Source organism: Cydia fagiglandana, chromosome 1 (assembly GCF_963556715.1).
Source record: "Cydia fagiglandana chromosome 1, ilCydFagi1.1, whole genome shotgun sequence".
Lineage (NCBI taxonomy): Eukaryota > Metazoa > Arthropoda > Insecta > Lepidoptera > Tortricidae > Cydia > Cydia fagiglandana.
In genome coordinates this window covers 25,933,658-25,954,519 of record NC_085932.1, presented here as the reverse complement: position 1 = coordinate 25,954,519, position 20,862 = coordinate 25,933,658, and the positions used below count along the sequence as shown (strand labels likewise).

At 38.0% G+C, this 20,862-nt stretch overlaps 1 protein-coding gene across 1 annotated transcript; it reads right to left on the bottom strand.

The window, feature by feature from the left end:
- Window positions 1–1,695: 1,695 nt before the first annotated feature.
- Window positions 1,696–20,096, bottom strand: LOC134670009 (fatty acid synthase-like). The gene is made up of 37 exons (XM_063527669.1): window positions 19,938–20,096; window positions 18,689–18,884; window positions 17,796–17,919; window positions 17,283–17,486; window positions 16,448–16,564; window positions 16,189–16,352; window positions 15,948–16,090; window positions 15,406–15,609; window positions 15,119–15,305; window positions 14,818–14,980; window positions 14,260–14,429; window positions 13,976–14,127; window positions 13,633–13,816; window positions 11,834–11,982; window positions 11,506–11,687; window positions 11,318–11,437; window positions 10,863–10,972; window positions 10,438–10,628; window positions 10,013–10,164; window positions 9,501–9,746; window positions 9,105–9,225; window positions 8,903–9,019; window positions 8,534–8,649; window positions 8,098–8,248; window positions 7,341–7,512; window positions 6,905–7,014; window positions 6,365–6,529; window positions 5,908–6,083; window positions 5,310–5,459; window positions 4,820–5,038; window positions 4,602–4,710; window positions 4,020–4,161; window positions 3,522–3,669; window positions 3,280–3,427; window positions 2,922–3,098; window positions 2,498–2,600; window positions 1,696–2,401 (listed from the first exon to the last, which is right to left on the bottom strand). Exons 1-37 carry the CDS (start codon window positions 20,094–20,096, stop codon window positions 1,785–1,787), a joined length of 6,258 nt encoding a protein of 2,085 aa, XP_063383739.1. The 3' UTR covers window positions 1,696–1,784.
- Window positions 20,097–20,862: the final 766 nt, after the last annotated feature.

Below are 20,862 nucleotides of genomic sequence, written 5' to 3'. Positions count from 1 at the left end.
AAAAGACACCTTATTCCGTGTAGCTAACGTCGAAATTCAAACGCGGGCATAATAGTAAGTTTTGAAAATTACTATTCAAAATGTACCTACCTTTACAATCAGAACGGTAGTTCTCGAACGAACATGGAGATTTAGGAGGGTCAGTACGGAGCCCGCAGTTTGTCTCCCGGACAAGGGTCTGCGTGCGGTTAGAATTAACTTGTCACAACCGGCGAACAATATCATTTGGATGTAATCGAAGCACTAGTAATAAATTTAATTCATTACGGCTTTGACTATCCGGGGTCAAAGTTGTTAGTAGGTTTAACGCAACTTTGTGAGGTTTGGGAATGGTCCCGTTTTCTAATGAATCAGAGCTTTGTATGTAGCGTGTGAAGAAAACTTTATTTTGTTGCGGTCACCATTTGTTTAATTTAATTGGATGTTGTTTTGCTATAGCAAATTAACGTTTAGGTCTTATCTTATCTTATCTTATATAAGATAAGATTGTTTTGTTATAGCAAATTAACGTTTAGGTGCTCGCGGTTGATAATTACCCAAAAATTTTGGTACTATTTGCTCAGAAAGGCGAAGTGATAAGTTGGTATAACCTGTCTATAGCAGATAACTAGCCGTAAGCCATCTTAGCTACTGACTGTGTAGAAGTTTTCATTTCAACATTTGTACTTATACAATGTACAGTCAGCAACAATAGCAAAGCGGGCGAGGTGTTCAAAATGATCTTGTTAATATGTATAAATAAGAGCGCGTCAAAGTAATTTTGAACTCCTCGCCCGCTTAGCAACTTCTGCTGCTGACTATGTAGGTACTATGTAAATAAACAAAGCGCGAAGTTAATATTTCCGAAAGTATAACAGTTTGTAGCAAACATTTGTTAAAGGAGCAACATCACGGAAAGAACCCTTTACACTTATGCACACTTACAAACATGTGGCATCCAGTATTTACAGTTTCCGGAAATCCTCGTGCTCGTTAAGTGGTGCTATTCCACTATATCGTCCCATATGTATGCAGCAACCTTGCCGAGTTTAGAAAATGCTGCAGCGGCTTATATTGGCGCCTATCCAAGAGGATAGCCCACACGGCAATTTTGACCAGATTAATTGTTACTACTTTTGCCAAATGCACTCTGGAGTCCAGATTTATGAAAGGAATTTCGGATGTAACATTTGGTGTCATATGTGTATTTTGCGGTTGTTTCGGCGGCTTAGCATTCCGTGTGAGACATTTGTCGGGGGTTTTGTGGTATAAATTATTGTGGGTATTATTAATGTACGAAAACGGGTTTTATTTCGTTTTGTTTATTATTGCTGCTTATGTAAACGGTAAATTTGTAGCGTATAGAGTCCTAATAGGTACGTACTCATATGTAGGTAAGGGCATTTCATTTCATCTTGTGTCAAAAGGGTATTTTTCCAGGGTTGTAAATGAGATTAGGCGACAAAGTAATTTATTTGTTGTATCAGCTTATAAATCTTATAATGTACCTAGTCACTAGTCACGATTGAATACCGTCAGTACCTACATTAGGTTAGAAAATGGCTAAAGTAAGTATAAGGTTTTATTTAAAGTTTTATTCAAAGGAATGCAAATAAAACTATTATAGACAGTAAAAACTATAAGTATATTGTAGGCACTGTTAATGTTAATGCAAACTAATGTAAAAACGTCACCTTATTTTGTCAGGTAAATACAAATTTTAACGTACGTACCTAACCTATTAACCTAGATAAAATGGATAAATATATCAAGATCCTAAATTACGTTTAAACTACTAAGTATTTCTAGAGGTTTAACTTGCTACCTTCCTCAAAGTCACCAATACCAATAAACGATTCAGGGTTTATCAAATAGGTATGGCAGAGCGTTTTGCTAGCAAAGCATTGCTTTGTTTCCTCGTCGAGATAGCGGTTGATGATGGCAGCGGCACGTAAGTCGTTGGTTGCATGTGCGGGCGGCGAGCGCAGGTCGTGCACGATGAGAGGCATGCGCGAGTAGCGCTGCAATTCGAGCGGGCTGACCACAGGCGTGGGTGAGCGCAGGAGCACAATGCGGGATTCAAGTACGCGTGGTGACGGCCGTCTGTACCGCAACGCCTGCATCACACGTGCGTACGCCGCCTCTATTAGCAAGCGCGCGTACTGCATTGAGTGAGCTACATGCCCTCGTAACGCGCGCACGCTCACGTCTACCTTCTGTAGCCATGTTGGCGCTTCACGTAGCGCGGCATCCAACTGAGCTGACGCGACGCCCATGAGCGCACACATGTGACGGGCAACTGCTTCTTGGAGAACCGACTGCGAGTCGATTGCGCCAGCGCACGCCACAAGTAGCTGCCGCTCCAGCTCGTCTAAGAATTGCTCCGGCCCGCCGCCCAGGCAGAACACCGTGCCCGTCATACCTGTGATACATACAAAATGTTTAATCCTAATATTTATAGCATAATAATAAACTTTACAGTAACTAATGTAGTTTAAAGGGGAAAGAAATAACATACCGTGATCTTCCAATTTGGCGGCCATCTCGAGAACTGACAGTACACCTATCTCGTGACCCAATAAGTAGAATTTATTGGTCCCACCTCTTTTCTTTAGAAACATCTGTAAAATACCCACGCTACATTAGCAGATGATACTCCCGTGTTTGTGTGTCATCTAATTTTGTAGATAATTATGAATAAATAAAATTAATGTTTTATAATAACAACTCTGCTTAATAAAATTATGATATTAATCTGCACGTAATTGGTAAAGAAAAAAAAAAAAGATAAGTTTAAGTGTACAAAATATATTTAAATAAAATATATATATATATATGTATAATAGATTTTAATTAATTAATTTTTGGTTATGGAATAAATGGGCTTTTTTATTTTATTTATTTTATTTTTAATTGGTAACCACGGTACGGTAACCACTTACCGTGACATATCTAGCCGTCATCTCCTGGAAAGTTTCATCGGGATGGTCAAGTCCTGGCTGCAGCACGACTGCGGCTAGCTGCAAGCGTTCACATAGCTCGCGGTACCGCTGGTGTAGCCCTTGCAGTCCCGGCACTATGTACAGGCAAGCTTCCGAAACGTTGAACTCGTCATCTCTCTAAAAAATATTTTTTTTTGAAATTTTTATTTTCCAGTTGATTTTGGCCGACAAATTTAGTGTTGATTCGGTTATTTACTAGGATGTAAGAAACAAAACGCGAAAGTCTTGAAAGGAAATTTATTGTTGTTTTAGTATGTATAGTTTAGTAGTATATTTAGTGTATAGTTTTTCTACAAACCATATCGCTTCCTTGTGTGAGTGTGGCCATTACCACTGTGTCAATCGTGGCTAAGAGTTCATCAGAATCAACGAAGGGGAAGAAAGCACTTAAGCCGCGGACAGGCGCGTAATCTGTTTCTTGTGACGTGGCATCAATTTCCCGTAATCTTAAAACATAAAATCAACATTTTATTGAATAACTAATAAATAATAAATGAATCATAAAATTAAAATTTCATCTGTTAATTTTATACCACATACTTTTCTATAGTTAACATTTGCACTTCATTTTCTGTGATTGTTATATTCTGGTTGTCTAAAAATACCCTAAGGGCTTGAATTTTATCAGCAGTTAAGCCAAAATCTTGCACCGTTTGGCTATTTGGAGTATTTTCTGATATGGCGATACCTGGAATTCATTGGGTATGTTTAGATATTTAGTTAGTTAGTAGGAACAATACGAGTAGCGTCATTTAAAAGTTTTGAACGAAGTAAGGTTAAGTAAATTAAATGTTTTATGTGCCTATATAATTAGCTACCATAAAAAAGTCTTGGCAATTCAGTGAGCAAATCCGTTGGATTATCTAAATAATTAGATGTCGAATAAAATCAAGGGAGAGAAGTCAGCTTATCGTCAACATATGAATCAACAACGATCAAAGTGGTTATTAGGATCTGACAGCGTAATTCAAATTGCAATTTTGTTTTATTTGGCATAGAATACTGATGTTACTGTAGATTGCTTTGTTTCAAACTCACCAGTTATTTTTTCTATTTGGTATGTAAAAGAACCTTTGGTATCAGATGGATGCTGAGCAAATATCACAGGTTGCATTGTCTGCAAACCCTCCTCTATTGCATTAACAATGCCCCCGTAACTCGTTGGTAAAATACTCTCAGCCTGCAAGACGTAATAAATATAAAAAAATCTTTAATTTCTTATTAAAATATTAATATAACGAAAAAAAACTATATATTTTTAATCCGATTGTACCTTTGTATCCAGTAAGCGCTGGTGGCCTAATAACGGTAAGAGAGTGCGACTTTCAATTCAATCCGGAGGTCGCAGGTTCAAATCCCGGCTCGTACCAATGATTTTTTCGTATCTTATGAACGAAATAATTATTTGATATTTACCAATTGCTTTTTGGTGAAGGAAAACATTGTGAGAAAACCGGAGTAATCCTAATAAGGCCTAGTTCCAGTCAGTTTAAGGTCAGATGGCAGTCGCTTTCGTAAAACCTATTGCCTTCTTAAATTCTTGGGATTCATGGTCAAGCGGACCTCAGGCCATGAGCGGTGGCAAAATACCGGGACAACACGAGGAAGAAGAAGAAGTACCTTTGTATCCATCGATAGGGAAAGCATCATTGCCGGCAACTGATAAGCTGCCCTTGAGACACAGATATTTTCTCCTACAGAGGTATTGACACCAATCACTGCGAAGTACCTGTAAGTACAGTTGTGAAATATTTGAAAGTAATGAAATCCACACTCTTATATAGGTATTATAAGAGGCACCTATATTGTGCCTACATTTTATATTTAAAAAACCTTACTTGATTGAGGGGCACACTTTTCTAGTCTCTGCATCCAAATTGGCCAAAAGGGACTTATAAAGGGCTTGTGTCTGACCAGTCTGATGTTCCGCCATCACTACAAATATGCCCTCAACTGGACCCAGGCCTGAACTTAGTTTTAGCAGGTTGGACGCGCAATCGTTCTGCGCGAGGTCTAACGAGGTCGTTATAGCATTCACGCCCAATTTCCGCCAGGATCTGTCAACAAAATAATGGCAGGTACAACTAAGCTTTCTAAGATAGTTTAGTATTTAATTATTTGGATCCTTGGATCTTTAATAGTAACTGGTCAGTACTTATGGCCCGACTACAAGAGGCCCGAGGCCCGAGTGAATCACTCGTATGTGTGCCCATACATCTTGGATTTATTATTAAATATCTTCAAAGATACCTCAAATGTGTAACAGTTATGGGTTTTTCTTGGACTGCTGGAATTATTTGCATCATAACCAGTGTAGTAAATACGTACAGCAGTTGTCGACTAAGACGTGGTCCAATGTGGGCGAGCTGCAGATGGAGCGCGCGTGCGCCACGTTCCACCAGCCGCGAGGCGAGGCACATGGTGAGCCCCGGCGAGTCGCCTATCACCAGCTGGCAGTGTGCTTTTGAGCATGTTAGTCTGCAAAACTGCATTTATTGACGAAGTGCTAAAGACTATTAAACTACACCTAACTAAACAAAGTTTATCGATAATGAATTAATTTTAATTAAAACCAAAAATATTACTTTGCTAATCCGCAAAAAGATCAAGGCTAGAAGGTGCTAGTCAATCAGTGCTAACCCGTTATACTTACTTGTGTATTTTTTACATGCAATTAATGTTCCCACCCTCCCACCGCAAGAATAAATACACAAAAAAATATAACAAACCACCACCAAAAGAACAATACTCGACACGTGTTTCGCCTCTCTACGAGGCATCCTCAGGGGATGTTTGAGGATGCCGAAGAAATGTAGTTAACAAAATTCAATTTTTTTAAATTATTGTCTATGTAGTAAGACTTAAAGTACTTAAACTCATATTGTCTATAGATATATAGATTAAACATTAAAATTTCGTCATGAACCTGGGCTCCATGAGAGATGTCGACGAGTCGTGAACGCGCAGCATAACGCGACCGCGGTGTCTGCTCAGCGCGAGCAAGCGAAAAGCGCGCGTAGCGTCGGAGGGCGCGTACACAACACGGGACAGCGGACGCACCCAGCCTCCGCTGATACCCTCCGCCATTAAATGTTGCAGCCTCTGTGTTGAAATTTAAATTAGGATTTTTCTAAACTTCCTAACACTAAATTAAGGGTTTAAATCAGTATTGATCTAACTAATATGCACAGTTTAGTTTACAGACATGTTTTTAAGCCAACGACGGCGACGTTCTAAAAATATATTAACACGCGTCTAAGCCACCGACAATCAGGTCCTCTAAATATATTTTTGGAACTTTGGCTAGTAAAGATGTTTATGAACTATACTATGTAGTGAAATATGTATTTGTACATAGTAAATATGTATTATATAGTAGGTACCTTGAATGTTTCAATGTCGTTATGAAGAAAAAGACCGGAAAAGTCTACACGAATGTAAGATCTTTCTTTGGTCAATGCGCCCATTTTGAACGAATACAGTTCATTATTTTTTACTTGATGAATATCCAAGGTGTACCCAAAATGCTTACAGCATTGAAGGTAGGCCTGAAGAAAAAACAATGTGTGAGATGAGAATAGTGTATGTCTTGTCATAAGTAGGTATCTCATAAGATTTGTTTGTGTATATAGATAAGAATATGTATGTAAATTAATTTCAAACACAATGAAAATTGTTTATGAATAAACTATAACTATGACTATGACTAATACGATGTTCTATTAATATTACAACTTATACATTTGCTCTATAGCTGTAGCTACTTATATAGATATAGAAATGTAGATAGTTGATTAAGTAAGTAAACGAAAATTCAATTATTTACGAACTTTTACGTGCTTACTTGGCTGGCAGTTTAAAACTGCCAGCACTTTGGTTTTAACCGAAATAAGTACTATAGCTACGTATTTAAAATAACTTACATCTTTGTGATCACCTCTACCGCATATAGCATATTCGCAGCCCATTCCGTCAGTGGCAGGTAGCACACGATTCATAAACGTATCGTCTCGACAACAGATTATATCTTCAGCTAAAAAAAATATTGAATACAAATCCCTACCCCTAACCCTACAATTTTAGGGTTCCGTACCCAAAGGGTAAAATCGGGACCCTATTACTAAGACTCCACTGTCTGTCCATCTGTCTGTCACCAGGCTGTATCTCATGAACCGTGATAGCTAGCGTGACAGTTCAAATTTTCACAGATAATGTATTTTTGTTGCCGTTAAAATAACAAATACTAAAAGTACGGAACCCTCGCTGGGCGAGTCCGACTCGCACTTGTTCGGTTTTTTATTGTTACCTATGTCAAGTTATCAGAAATTAAAAAATATAATGAAACACCTTTATACCCACCATCCAATTTAGGAAACATTTTCATTAAGATTTTTTTCTTGGCGCCGTCACCAACGACCACAAATACGCGACAGTCCAAATGAAGCGCCATGGCAATAATGGCCTGTCCGATTGCGCCAGCGCCACCGCTCACAAGGACATTTGTGCGTGGCATCAGCCGCGTTTTGATGGCCTGAATTGTTAAGCAGACTGTTTAGAAGCAAAATATTAAAGAAAACGACAGTGCATAATGTCTACATGGTGGTAGTAGTAGTAGTAGTAAAATACATTATTGTACAAAAAGAAACATAAAACATGAAAGAGCACACATCATTAGTACAAAGGCGAACTTACACAGGTGGTGGTGGTAGTGGTCTACAGTCGGGGTGCACACGCCGACTCTTAAGGCAGATTTAGATGAAAAGCCACCGATTTTTGTCTCACCGATTTACGCGAGATTTTCAATGCAAATTTTGGCGAACGCTATCATAATAGAATAACGCGTTTGAACGCTGTATATAACGCGTTTAGATTCCTAGATTCAAATACGGGCTAGCTGAGTTTCTTGAAATGGAGGTACGAAATAGGTATCATACATATGTGTATTTACCAGTGAAGAAAAACATCGTGGATTAACCGGACAAATACCAATAAAGCGTAGATTCTTCTCTGAATTTGATATCAGAAGGTAGTTGCTATCATAAAAACCAGCGTGTCTTTGCGCCAATTCTTGGAATTAAGTAGTCCCTAACGAATATAAGGACTTCAGGAAACTCACAAGGCAGTAAAGTGCGTGCGCGAAGGGCAACGGTACAGTGGCAGCGTCCTCAAGAGTCCAATGGGCCGGCACTGGCCATAACAACTCGGGGCGCGCCCTCACATGCGAGCGAGCCGAGCCACCGCGCAAAAGGCCCATCACACGAGACCCGCTACAAGTACAAGGTCATGTCAGCCAAAAGTATCTCGACACCTCAAGTAGGGACGTAAAATTTTACGTACACTTTGTCAAATAAATAACAAATTGCTCAATATGTTTTGCAACAAAAACTGGTAATCACAATCAAGGATGTCATTCAAAAGAAATTTAGTTAAAATAAAATAAAAAAACTAAAAATTTTGTGAAAATTACAGGTATCATGACGAAATTTAATAAACTTAAACTATTGATGACAAATTGAAAATTCACATCCAACGGAGCTATGATTAAAACTTACTTTTGTAATATTCCACTAAAATCCATTCCATAATAACCTTCGCAATTTGTTTGTTTATTTACAAATGGTTCATTCGCTGTCAATATGTCGCAAGCGTTCAGTCCAGCGAAATGCACCTGTACATATAAGAAATTTTCATTTAAAATTCTGTTTTGAAAAATTCGCTAAAATGCATGCATTCGGATGATGTCAGATAATAATTATCCGTACTGTAATGAAAACTCGCTAACAAACTGCATAGGTAAGCAGTTTGGCGAGTAACTTTAAAATAGATTACGTACCCTTGAAAAATAAATGAAAAAAAAAAGGTATGAATTCAAGCATCAAGAAAAAAAAAGTCAACACCCAACATTGGGTATCAAGCCCTACCTTTACCGAGATCCCATTACTTTCGGATGCCGGGGCTGTCACCCAGTGTAAAGAGTTTAGGTCACCAACTCTCATGCTCTGTAACATTTTCTCATCTTGACTATATCCACTTTTATCCTGAATAAATAAAAATATAATATCAAACGATGTGTTACTTAAAAACTATTTTTTTGTAAATAAGTACCTATATTAAAGAACTTACATTCAAATCATTTTGAGCTTGATATCTATTGTCAAACTTGGATGTGTCGAACACAAAAGAACCGGCGTCTGGTTTAGCAATATGACAAAATTTGATACCTTTCAATGTTACACCACCGCACCTGTAAGTAAATAATCACTGAATGATATTTATCAGTCCCTAGAGATTTTTGAACGATAGAAGTAAAACAGAATTATCGCCAGTGGATTATTTTTCTGAAAATTAGGTTACGAATGGAAGAGTGCCGTCATAACACAACTGACTTCCAATATCAAAGCAAACGAATCTTACGTTTTTCATCATGCATTTTAACGCTTCTAAACCGTAAATAGATTAAGCTATAAATGTTTGTGTTCTTTTTTTTTCAATTGATGTTTGTTGTTTTTGATGTTTTACCTGGTATGGTCCTGTACAGCGCACACTTTGAATTTCAAATCCTTATTCATTTGTATTGATTTCGTGTGCAAATCTGTGTTGATTGTAATGGCTCTGATGAAAGCAGGCCGCGAGACGTGGTCGTGTGGCTGTCGGATTATGTTGAGCTGCAGCAGAGCATCCAAGAATGGCTCCCAGCGACCAGTCCATGATACGCGACCCGCAGAATATGACCCGTTCACTTCACGTATGGCTTGGAATTCATCCCTGTTGGTTGGCATTATGCCGATGAAGATAATGCTAATATTTTTACATATATAGTCACTGCAGAAGTAACTGATCCCCCTGCATAGAAATTTGTTTGCAGGGGGGTCAAATAACTCTACATCAAACACAACGATCATTTTTATCAATTCACTCAAAAATCGATTTTTTGAACTGATTATCGTTAGGTGAGGTGAGTCAGGCAGGTAAAACTAAGTATTGAATAGAGGTTAAACGCTATTTTGTTGGTGAAAATTTATGACACATACCGGTACATGTAGCCCCTTTCATTTAAAATTTGATATATTTCCTCCGTCTTTAATATGTCTTCCTTTAATTCTTCGTATTCAGTACTCTCCGACGTAACAGTGTTCTTCAAAACTATAAAACCTGAAGCTACTTTTGTGATTCCATCATCAATCTAAAAAGTTCGATTTTTATGTTAGTACCTACCTATTTCATAAGCCATAATTGAATAGATAGGCACGTACTTACTTACTCATTCTTAACTATAAATAGTTTTTGAAATAGAATTCCGAATAAAAGGTGGTAATTTTATAGTGCACTTGACCCTTGAAACTAGATATTTTTGTTACAGGCAAGCAGAACAGTACAGTGAAAGTAGTCAAAGGAAACTATAAATCTTCATGACTCCTACAAGTAACAGGATTAAAAGAAATATGAAATTAATAACCTCAAACCGTCCATTCCCGCGGTGCAACGCCACAGTAAGCCGTAGCAGGCGCAAGTCGTGCAGAGTTGGCTGCGAATACAATTCAACATCGCGGAACTCCACGGGAACTCCCCGTCGCGGCGCTTGTGCAATCATTGTGAGTGTGTCCCATGCGCACACCAATGCGGAAGAAAATGGAAGTAATGTCTTGCCTAGAAACATTAGTTATTACAACCAATAATCATCTACCTTTTCCACAGCACGCCATTGTGTTTTACCTTCAGTGTGAACACTGCGACCTGGATTAATCGGCCGAAATAGTTTCAATTTAATAAACAACCTGTTCCAACGGTTACTGGTGCTGTCGTGTTACTTATCCACTAACACTCCAGCATGCTCGCACCAACCACGTTACGTACCTACTTAGATTTTTTAGGCATACCTACCTCCAATTTGGTGACCTCGTAAGTAAGCATATTCAGCATCGTGTAGAGTTATCTTGAAAGTGCATGTTGAAGCAGATTTTCTTTCGGGACTTGCATATAACGCCAAATGCCTGTCGATTGTAAGTTGAAAATTATTAGTTTTGTGAACACCGTACATTGTCACTTTATGTAGCAACAAAGCATGTACTCATGTTCCGCGTTTAAATACGTGGTTTTAATTTAGTCTTACTGCAACGCTTTATAAACAGTTCCATTCCAATGTCTCTAAAAGTAATCCATGTTTAATTCTCGAAACGCGTTGCTGTATCTGTTACTGCAAAGTTATTGTGTGCGACGGCTTTTCATACCTCCCGGTTACAGTTTTATAGAAGTATATTATGTGGTAGCATCAGAATGATAATGTCATTACAATCCACTGGTTTTGTTTTTAACTATTTTATATTTAAAATATTTACCATTTTTGTTGATGAGCCCATTCCACTAAGTGTGACAGATGAGGGGTCCCAGTTGAAACAGGAAATTCGACTTTTGGGTATAAAGGACGTATATCTGGATAATATCCTTCCATGAACAACCTGCAAAACAAAACATTTCGATAACCTATAGAACTTAAAAAGAACTTTGTGTGTTGTGTCACACTCACTGTCCAATAGATTCGAGTAGGAAGCGAGAATTATCAGGGTGCCCACGGCGCGTTAACGGCACATGTGCACAGGTGGGCATCGCGCGCTTAAGAATAGCCTGCAGTAATCCGTGCGGTGCCACCTCTACCAGCACCGCGTTCTTCGGAATCAGTCGCGCAGTTTCCTCAAAAAGCACTGGATTCTGCAACATCAAACACAAAATTCATCTTACTCTCTTGAGATCCAGAGGCTTATATCCAGCAATTACCCTTTTTCCAACTGATTTGATGATGATTGTATAATTACAGATTTAGCAAATTGTATTTTGGCATAATTAATCCAAATTACCAGAAGATTATTAGTATGGTATTCGGCCGAAGAATACTTAGCCGTCTCTTCGGTCCATCTGCCCTGTGGTATAGATGTTGATACCCAATGCTCACTGCGAAGTTTGGGAGTTTTAATTACTTCTTTCAAGTATTTTAGGAGTCCAGGCCCTGAAAAAATAAATAGTTAATAATCTAATTCAATTGCTTTTTTCTTATAAGCATTATAGGTCAAGAAATGAATGCTCAAAAAACGTTGTAGAGGGAAATGCTAGGAACACATTTTTTGACTCCGTAACTTTGTTTGGACTAGTTAGGAGGTGAACATATCAAAAGTCCCCGGCTGTAGCCCCGCTGCTGGGGGGTAGAGGGGGGTAAGAAGGTCGAATTTTTCGGTTTTTCATTGATATCTTGGAAACTTTGCGTCTTAGCGACATGACTACTAAGACAAACCGAAAGCTGATAAAATTAGTTACAAGTTTTATCCTGTCAAGTTTTTCGATATCATGAATAGTTTTTGAGATACCCGCTCTTGAAAGTTTATTTAGGGATTTTAATTTTATCTTGATATCTACGTCAGTGAAGCTGTTAGGCCATGTTTGGTATCATTTTCGTATAAATCGGAGGTGCTGAATTCATTTATGGTATCACATTGACACCATTCCGAAGTAAAACCAAAATTTAAAAATAAATATTTTTTTAAATCCCTCTTCACGCTTAAACCGCTGAACCAATTTCGTTGAAATTTGGTATAGAAATAGTTTAAATCTCGACACACGACATAGGATAGTTTTTATAAAAAAAGCATAAGCATCTTTTGAGGGTGTGAAAAGTGGGGTGGAAGTTTGTATGGGGAGTCAATAACCGCTGAACCGGTTTAGATGAAATTTAGGACGGAATACATCTGTGATTTAGATGAAAGTGATACCAAACATGACTTCAAACCTTACCTTGAGCAGTATTAACCTCAGGAATTCAGTTTCGTCGACGAAGTTGAATTCCCCCCATACTCCATTTCACAACTTTAAAGGATGATTATTGAGATAAAAAGTATCTTATGTCCTGTCTTGGGACTCGAAATATCTGTATACCGAATTTCAATTAAATCGGTTGAGCGGTTTAAGCGTGAAGAGGAATTTAAAAAAAAAGGTATTTGTTTAAAGTTTATATGTTTTTTCTTAGGAATGGTGTCAATGTGATACCAAAACTGAATTCAGCACCCCCGATTTATACGAAAATGATACCAAACACGGTCTAGCAGCGTCACTAATGTAGATATCAAGATAAAATTTAAAGCCCTAAATAAACTTTCAAGAGCGGATATCTCAAAAACTATTCAAGATATCGAAAAACTTGACTGAATAAAACTTGTAACAAATTTTATCAGCTTTTGGTTTGTCTTAGTAGTCATGTCGCTAAGAAGCAAAATTTCCAAGATATAAGTGAAAAACCGAAAAATGAGACCTTCTTTCCCCCCTCTACCCCCCAGCACCGGGGCTACGGCCGGGGACTTTTGATATGTTCACCTCCTAACAAGTCCAAACAAAGTTACGTAGTCAAAAATTGTGTTCCTAGCATTTCCCTCTATAACTTCTTATTGCTTGGCCTATTAACTAATATGCGACGTCCCGTCGGTTGCCCTGACGTTGCCATAAATATTATTGGCAAGTTTGTAGAAGCAACAATTTAGGACGACTTGACTTTGGATCTAGCGTAAGTTCAGAACAAACCGCCCAGGCTCAGACCGTGCAAAGTGGGGTTAAGACTAGAATTCAGTTACGACCATTAGATAAATTTTCAGAAAAATAAATTGTTAGTCACCTGCTTCGGCGATATATCGTGAATGGTATGCTATATTGGAGCATGGAACCTCCTTTGCGAAAATCCCGTTAGTGGTCAACTGAGCAACAAATTGACCCATAATTTCTGCCGGGCCCGAAATGGTGCTGGAATCAGCCGAATTGTGGCAGGCTACTTCTATCTCCGGTGGACACATCTTAGACACCTAATGAGGACATGTAGTTTAATTATTTAGAAATGCAATGCAATGTTACTGGCAAAAATGGAAGTGTTCTATCAATATATTTAGGTACTCAAAGTAAAAACATGCAGGTGACTACACGGTAAGGACGTATAGCCAAATACATTTTATTGACATACGCACTTCTGTAAATCCTATGCCAACGGCAGCCATGGAACCGTATATAAAGGGGGTTTCCACAGAGACAAGCCCGCGGCTGTACGCTGACAATATCATCTCCTCGGCCGTAAGGCATCCATCAGCGTACGCGCACCCCAGCTCACCTACACTGTGTCCTGATGAATAGTTAAAAAATTTTTGATGAAAATTCAATCACTTTTAGTTTTCATGTGTAAGTTGCAAATAATATATCTGAGCATTAGAGCCGTAAATTAAAAATGAAATTATAAATTATACTGACACGTTACCTATGATTTTATCCGGGACCAAACCCATTTGTAAGAGGATATCGGTCAAACCAATCTGGACAGCAGCAATTCCAACGAACGAATGTAGAATATTGTCGTAAATCGTTTTGTCGGGCGACGTTATGATATGGATAATATCGATGCCTCTCGGTTCCAATACTCGTCGACAACTATTTGATAAACGAATCATAAATATTCGGTTTAAAATTCTTAAAGATTAGTTAACGTGTTCCCTGCTTTTACTTATTGGTTTTATATTAGTACCTGAAACACATCTAATAGGTGCTTAAGACTTATTGAGTGATATTTTTTTTTATGTTCATCATAGTCCTGCAGATTGCGTCAATATCAAGGTACGTTTAATTATAGGAAAAAGTGGGGTGCTGTGATATTTTTATTGTAACTGTAAGTAACAGATTCAAATTTTATCTAAGAGTAGGATCTTCTTGTAGGAAGATAAAACTAAGCGAGAAAAACGTTTGGAACTTGTGACTACTAATAACTGTGGCTTGATTGCATATTAAATACTTATCTCATAATAAAATAGGTATCAAATACCGTTCTATGGCAGCAGCAAATATTGGTAAGCGCATGAGTTGTGTTCCCATGCCAGCCCACTGTGAGCCCATGCCACTGTACACGAACCATAGCGGCCGATCGCCGCCATCAAAATACTCTGTCTTTTCAACCAGGCTCGTGGTTTTCGATTCATTGTCTGTTCCTACAAAATGATTTTTTATTCATGTTTGTTTTGAGGATTTTCTAACAATTTGAAATATGTTATCCTCCTTATCCCTATTATTGACTTCTTCTCCCACCATTATTAACAGTCTATTTTAAAAGAAAAGTATCTACTTGCCTAAAATGGTAAATCCTCTACCAAGATGGCCATTTATTTTGTATGAGTGGATATTTTGAATCAAAGCTAACTCCTCAGCGTCTATAGGTCTTGATTTTAAATTATTGATCATATTTTGCACAGCTGAATCCGTTCGACCCGAAATTAAGACCAATCTTGGAATATCGCTGTCATATTTTGTTAAATCCTAAAATAAAACAAAACAGAATTATTGCACAAGATTTAGTAACAAATTTTGCAAATATCACCACTAAATGCATGAGAAATAATGTGTACAGTACAAGTACCTTAGGCTTGTAATGTCCATGTAAAAGTATGTGAGAATTGACACCGGTCAAAGAGAAACCGTTGATTGCAACATAGGTCCTTGCAGTCGGCTTATGGTCGGTCAAGATCTTGAGGCGGCCTTCTCGCAACGCCTCCACGTCATCGCGGGGTCGCTCACAGTGCAGGTTGCCCGCCAACCGTCCCGTGTGGTACCCCAGAAGTACCTGAGGGTCGGTAATGATACTTATTCAATCCAGGAATAAGCTGCTTTGCTAACGAATTATCAGTAAACATGGCGATGGGTATCAAGCGCTGGCAACTAGCCTAAAGCAGTAAGACTCCTAGTGCCGAGGAGTTTCTTGGAAAGTCATTTGTTATTTACCATTCGCATTTTGGCGAAAGAAACAATAATCGTGAGAAAACCGGACTCATTCAGATTAAGTGTACTACTGTAACACTAAGAAATTTCTTCACTAAAAAATTAAAAAAAAGAAAGATTTTTCTCTACTTAAATCTCTATATAAAATATTTTGATAGTCAACAAAATAAAAGAGACCGTAACCTTGGTGACTCCCATTATACCCGAGGCGGACTCGCAGTAGCCCACATTGGACATGATGCTGCCAACATACAGCGGCTCTCGGCGACTTTGACAAAAAACTTTATCTATCGCATCCAGTTCTATCTTGTCAGTTTCAAAATCGGCTAAAACACAAACAAATCATTTTTCATCACACTGCTTATAATTTCATATGCTTATGATTTAAGTTGTGAAAAACGTAAATTCGTTAGTGCTACATTACCTGCTCCAAAACCTTCAACAAATTCTACATCCCTTGGCGAAATTTTTATTTCTTCATAGAACTTATCTAGAAATGTCGTAATTTCTTCAGGTTTTCGCTTAAAACTGCCAGTGTTTTCAACAGATGCATACGCTGTTTTTACAAAAACAACATCGGCATAAATTCTAAAATACAAATGTTTAGGTTTGACATCGAGCGTAATGTTACGTAGGTACCAACCATATAACCAATGCATTGTATTTAAATCGATATGGTTTACCTGAAAGCATCCTTAGCTTTTTGTAAGAAAAGCACGGAAATAGCTTCAGATTTCACGCATCCGTCAGCTGCTTGATCGTAGGATTTTGTTCGTCCATCCTTACATAATGTTATATTTCTGTAATATTTATAAGTTGGTACCGTAAAATGGGGTGAGTTGGGACAGATCCGAAGTTCAAACCTCAATAAAAGCTTATTTTTATATGTGGCACGTTCATTTATATGAACTTTAGTTTTTCAATGATAATCTGTCGTTTCATTTCATAGACTCAACGATAAACACAAAATAGTAGGAAACCACAGCTCACCCCGTAGTCGAGGTTAGGAATTGAGTGAGATGGGACAATTTGCTAGAATTGACACAATATTACAACAGCTTAACTTCTCAAGAGAATAAAGTATTTACATACATAACAATGTGATAACTCTGATCTAAAAATACCATCTCATCCCCTTCTATCCTTCCTTCCCATTCATAACCCAACTGCCCTCATAGTCCCCACTCACCCCATTTTACGGTATTTAAAAAAGTATTACATTTACAACAAAAACGTATCTTGTTCATATTGGATATTAGATATGTGATTCTTTGATCCGCCTTTTTATAATTTCAAAATATGTATCTTAGCAGATCCGTAAACATCCTGGAAGACAAGATTGAAAAGACAAGAGAAGAAGGAAGACCTGGAATTACTTATTTCAGCGAAATAAAAAATAAAACGTCGTATGAGGAAATTAAAAGAATGGCACAAGAAAGAAATGATTGGCGATTACTCCACCGACAAGAGCAAGGCTCTTAAGTTATGATGATGAGCAGATCTGTAACTATATTTTACCTGCTGAAGTGTATGGAAGTTTGCGGGTGCATGCACAAGTTGCAGCCTCCAACCACGGCTGCTTCGCAATCGCCTCGCGTCAGCGCCTGGTAAGCTTGCTCTAAAGCCACTGCTGAGCTACAGCACCCGCCGTCGATAGCCAGCGAGGGCCCCTTTGCGTTCAGCCAGTACGACACCCGGTTTGCGAACATTGTCTTGCTGCATCTGCATTTGAATTTATGAATATCGTAAACTGGTATTAAAACCTCTTTCTGTTTACACAGTTTTTACTCGACGGCTAATGTCTCAAAATTTCGAACCGGCCGGATTAAGAAGAATCAAGTGTTGTGATCACTGGTGGCTTTTTACAAGTTTTTAGTAGATATGTCTTTACGTGCACCTACGGATTTAAATTTCTACGTCGTTTTTTGACGTTAGTGTACCTACAATATAACAGTACGAGAGGACATCGTGTCTCGTAATTTTATTAAGTATTCATACCGTACATAGTACAAAACACAGTATTTAACTTACCCTGCTATACTAAAACCAGTCTTGCCAGCAAAAGCTGCATAAAACAAAGCTTTCTCAGTTTCAGATAAGCAACTCCCGATATAAACACCAACTTTCTTCCCGGACAACTGGCTGGGGTTTACTCCTGTTGAAATAATACTGAATATTAATTTCAACTAATAATACTCGGAAGTTTGGGTTAATTGTCGTTATCAGTACTCAGACACAATGACAAATATAATTTAAGGAAAATATTTAGTTTCAAACTGATTTACATTAGACTGCAACAATATTGACCGTATCAGCAATAATTGTATTGATTTCAGTTTAGGTAAAGTAGGTATCTACTATTAATCAAGTGCATGCCTTCTCTTCAATTTAATTAAACACATAGTAATACCTACTCTGTTTAGATATTATGTTGTGGAGAATCTACATACAATTGCAATGCATAATTATTTTCCATCGTATTTTTACGGAAACGTACGAACGTGTCTTGCTATTTCAGTCAGTCTCGATACAAAAGTACTTCGGTTGACTGAAGTAACATGATAAAAACGAACGTTTCCGAGAAAGTACGATAGAAAACAATTAAATATGCACTACATCTGTACACAACAACAGACACATGTAGACTAGAAACAGACAGCGAATTTTTATGTCCGTAACTATCATGTCGTGTGTATGATTTTGTGCATAGGACATTATTCATTTCATTCACCACTCTCTCTGCCGATTCGAACTTTAAGATATGTCAATTAGTAGATCTAGAAACGATATGGATGTCAAAAGTGACGTTTTTGTTTGAAGAAACGTCATATTTGACACTGACATATCTAATCCATATCGTTTCTAGATCTATTAATTGACGTATCTTAAGATTCGAATCGGGCCGTCTTAGTTTTAAAACCTACCTGCATCATAAATAGCTTGATAAGCGTGTTCAAGAATTTTTCGGGACATCGGATCCAAGTTTACGCCGAGGTGATAATGTACTCTGAAAAACTGAGCGTCGAAGGTGTCCAGATCGGGAATCACGCCCACGTGCTGCGGAACTTCTGGGTGGTTGTAGTAGTTCCATCGAGGCTTCTTTTCCTCGGCTGGGTTCACCTAAATAAGAATCAGATTTCATTATATTTCTTCAAGCTGCTGATATACGGACTATTCTAAATGTAATGTTAAATTTGAGTAATGAGATATTATTAAATATTTTATTTCTGAATTTAACAAAAGTGGCGAAAGGGATTTAAAGAAGATCTATCACATAGATTTTTATTGTAAATAAAACTCTACATCAAGCGAAATAGATGCATGTACTTGACCAGTTAAGTTGAAATACATGTGGTGATTGCTACCATAACATTACCCAACTGAAACATGCTTTGGACAGCTACAAATATCGTGGTCGGTTGGACACTTTCTAATGGCTCCTCTACACGATGGGCCAACGCCGGCCACTCCACGGGACGCATTTATGCGTTAGAGGGAGCAAGTGATATTGCTATTTCATTCTACCGCATGGCTGCGTCCCTTGGAGTGGCCGGCGCTGGCCCATCGTGTAGAGGAGCCATAAGAGTATCTCCACTGTATGTAAAGTGGGCATGAATTTTGTTTTTTGCTTTAAGCCTTTTGCTTGTTACGATCATAATATCTATAAATGTATACTAATAAGCTCCATCCAAGGCTGCCTATTGTAACGGATGATTAATTAGGGAACCCTACACTGCAGACTAGCCTGACATGCTCTTGGCCGGTTTTTGTTTGACAATGGTAACTTCATCGTTGGTTCGTTATCATAATATCGTGAGTTCGTGACTACTAAACCTTGGCTATGCTTAGTATGAGAATAGATCAATATTTGTCAGATAGGCCCAAAAAAAAACTATTTAAAGTATCACAAATACGGAATAATTAAAAAGGTATACTTATACTAAGGGAACATTTACACGGCGCGCTAAGTCGTATACGATTTTAATTACATTGCGTACCAATGAGGTTACATCAATTCAGCCGACCGATCAAATAACGCAATGTAATGAAACCCGCATGCGGGTTCTCGCATCGTCTAAATGTGGCCTTAACCTCTTTATCGTCCATATTTTCGTTGATATGTTTATGTCATGTTGATATGTTCATATGTTTCATGATAAAGAATAGACTTGCCTTATTGTAGAGAATGTCGGAGAGCTCCTTGATGTGATGTGATTGCGGGTAGGTACCCGACACGCCGGAGATCACTACTCGGTTGCCGTCAAGACCCTCGCTGCGCTCGCGCGGCGCCACACCGAACTCGCTCGGGACTTCTTGTGGTATCGGAGCCATCACTTAGAACACACAGTCGATAGCAAAGGAACAAAATGTTTGATTACTGTTTTAATCACTAATTTGGATAGTTACTTTGACGAATTATTTTAGTGTGAGTGTACTAGACCAGAATCAGTGAGGTGAAAAATATCGTACTTTTATAAATGCCGTGCGCAATTGGAATGAATTGACTGTTGTCATTTATATTGCTTTTAAATGCATGTAAAACTTTACATGCAAGCCTGTATAACTACCTATACAGGTTGACTAAATTGGCGTGATTATGCCTGGACTGAGCTAAAATTACATGCAGGATTTCATTCAGGATTAACAATTTTTAAACATGCTTGTTATTATTTTCATCTGTCGGTACCTATTATGTGTGTTTGTAATCAAATTAAAATATATACTTAAGTTCAATTTAATTTGACCCACATTCCAGTTTCCAATTGGGCACAAATGTAACATAAGTAAGTACCTACGGAACTTCATAATGGAGACCGAGGGTGGCCAAAGTACCTAACTTCCTCCGAAATCAACACAAACTTGAGTTTGAGCTCCTTAGAATTTGTAAGTAAGTTAAAAACTTATGATTGTACAAAGAAAAATAACGTCAACAATATTAATAAAACCTTGTGCCACAAATGACGTTAAAAAATACTGCTTTTGTTTGTTACTTAACCGTTCACCGTTTTAAAAAAAAACTTTGACGGCTACAGTCGGCTACAGCTAGGTTATAAATAACAAAAGCTACAAACCTTAATATATCCTGATAAAGTTTATT

Bases quoted from the DNA above. Each gene is read 5' to 3' on its own strand.
- LOC134670009 (XM_063527669.1), bottom strand. From the start codon at position 20,096: ATGGCTCCGATACCACAAGAAGTCCCGAGCGAGTTCGGTGTGGCGCCG. The intron at 11,438-11,505 runs GTGAGTGTGACA...TTTGTTTTGCAG, and splicing joins CTACTCGAATCTATTGGACA to GTTGTTCATGGAAGGATATT. The intron at 10,973-11,317 runs GTAAATATTTTA...TACAATCGACAG, and splicing joins TGGGCTCATCAACAAAAATG to GCATTTGGCGTTATATGCAA.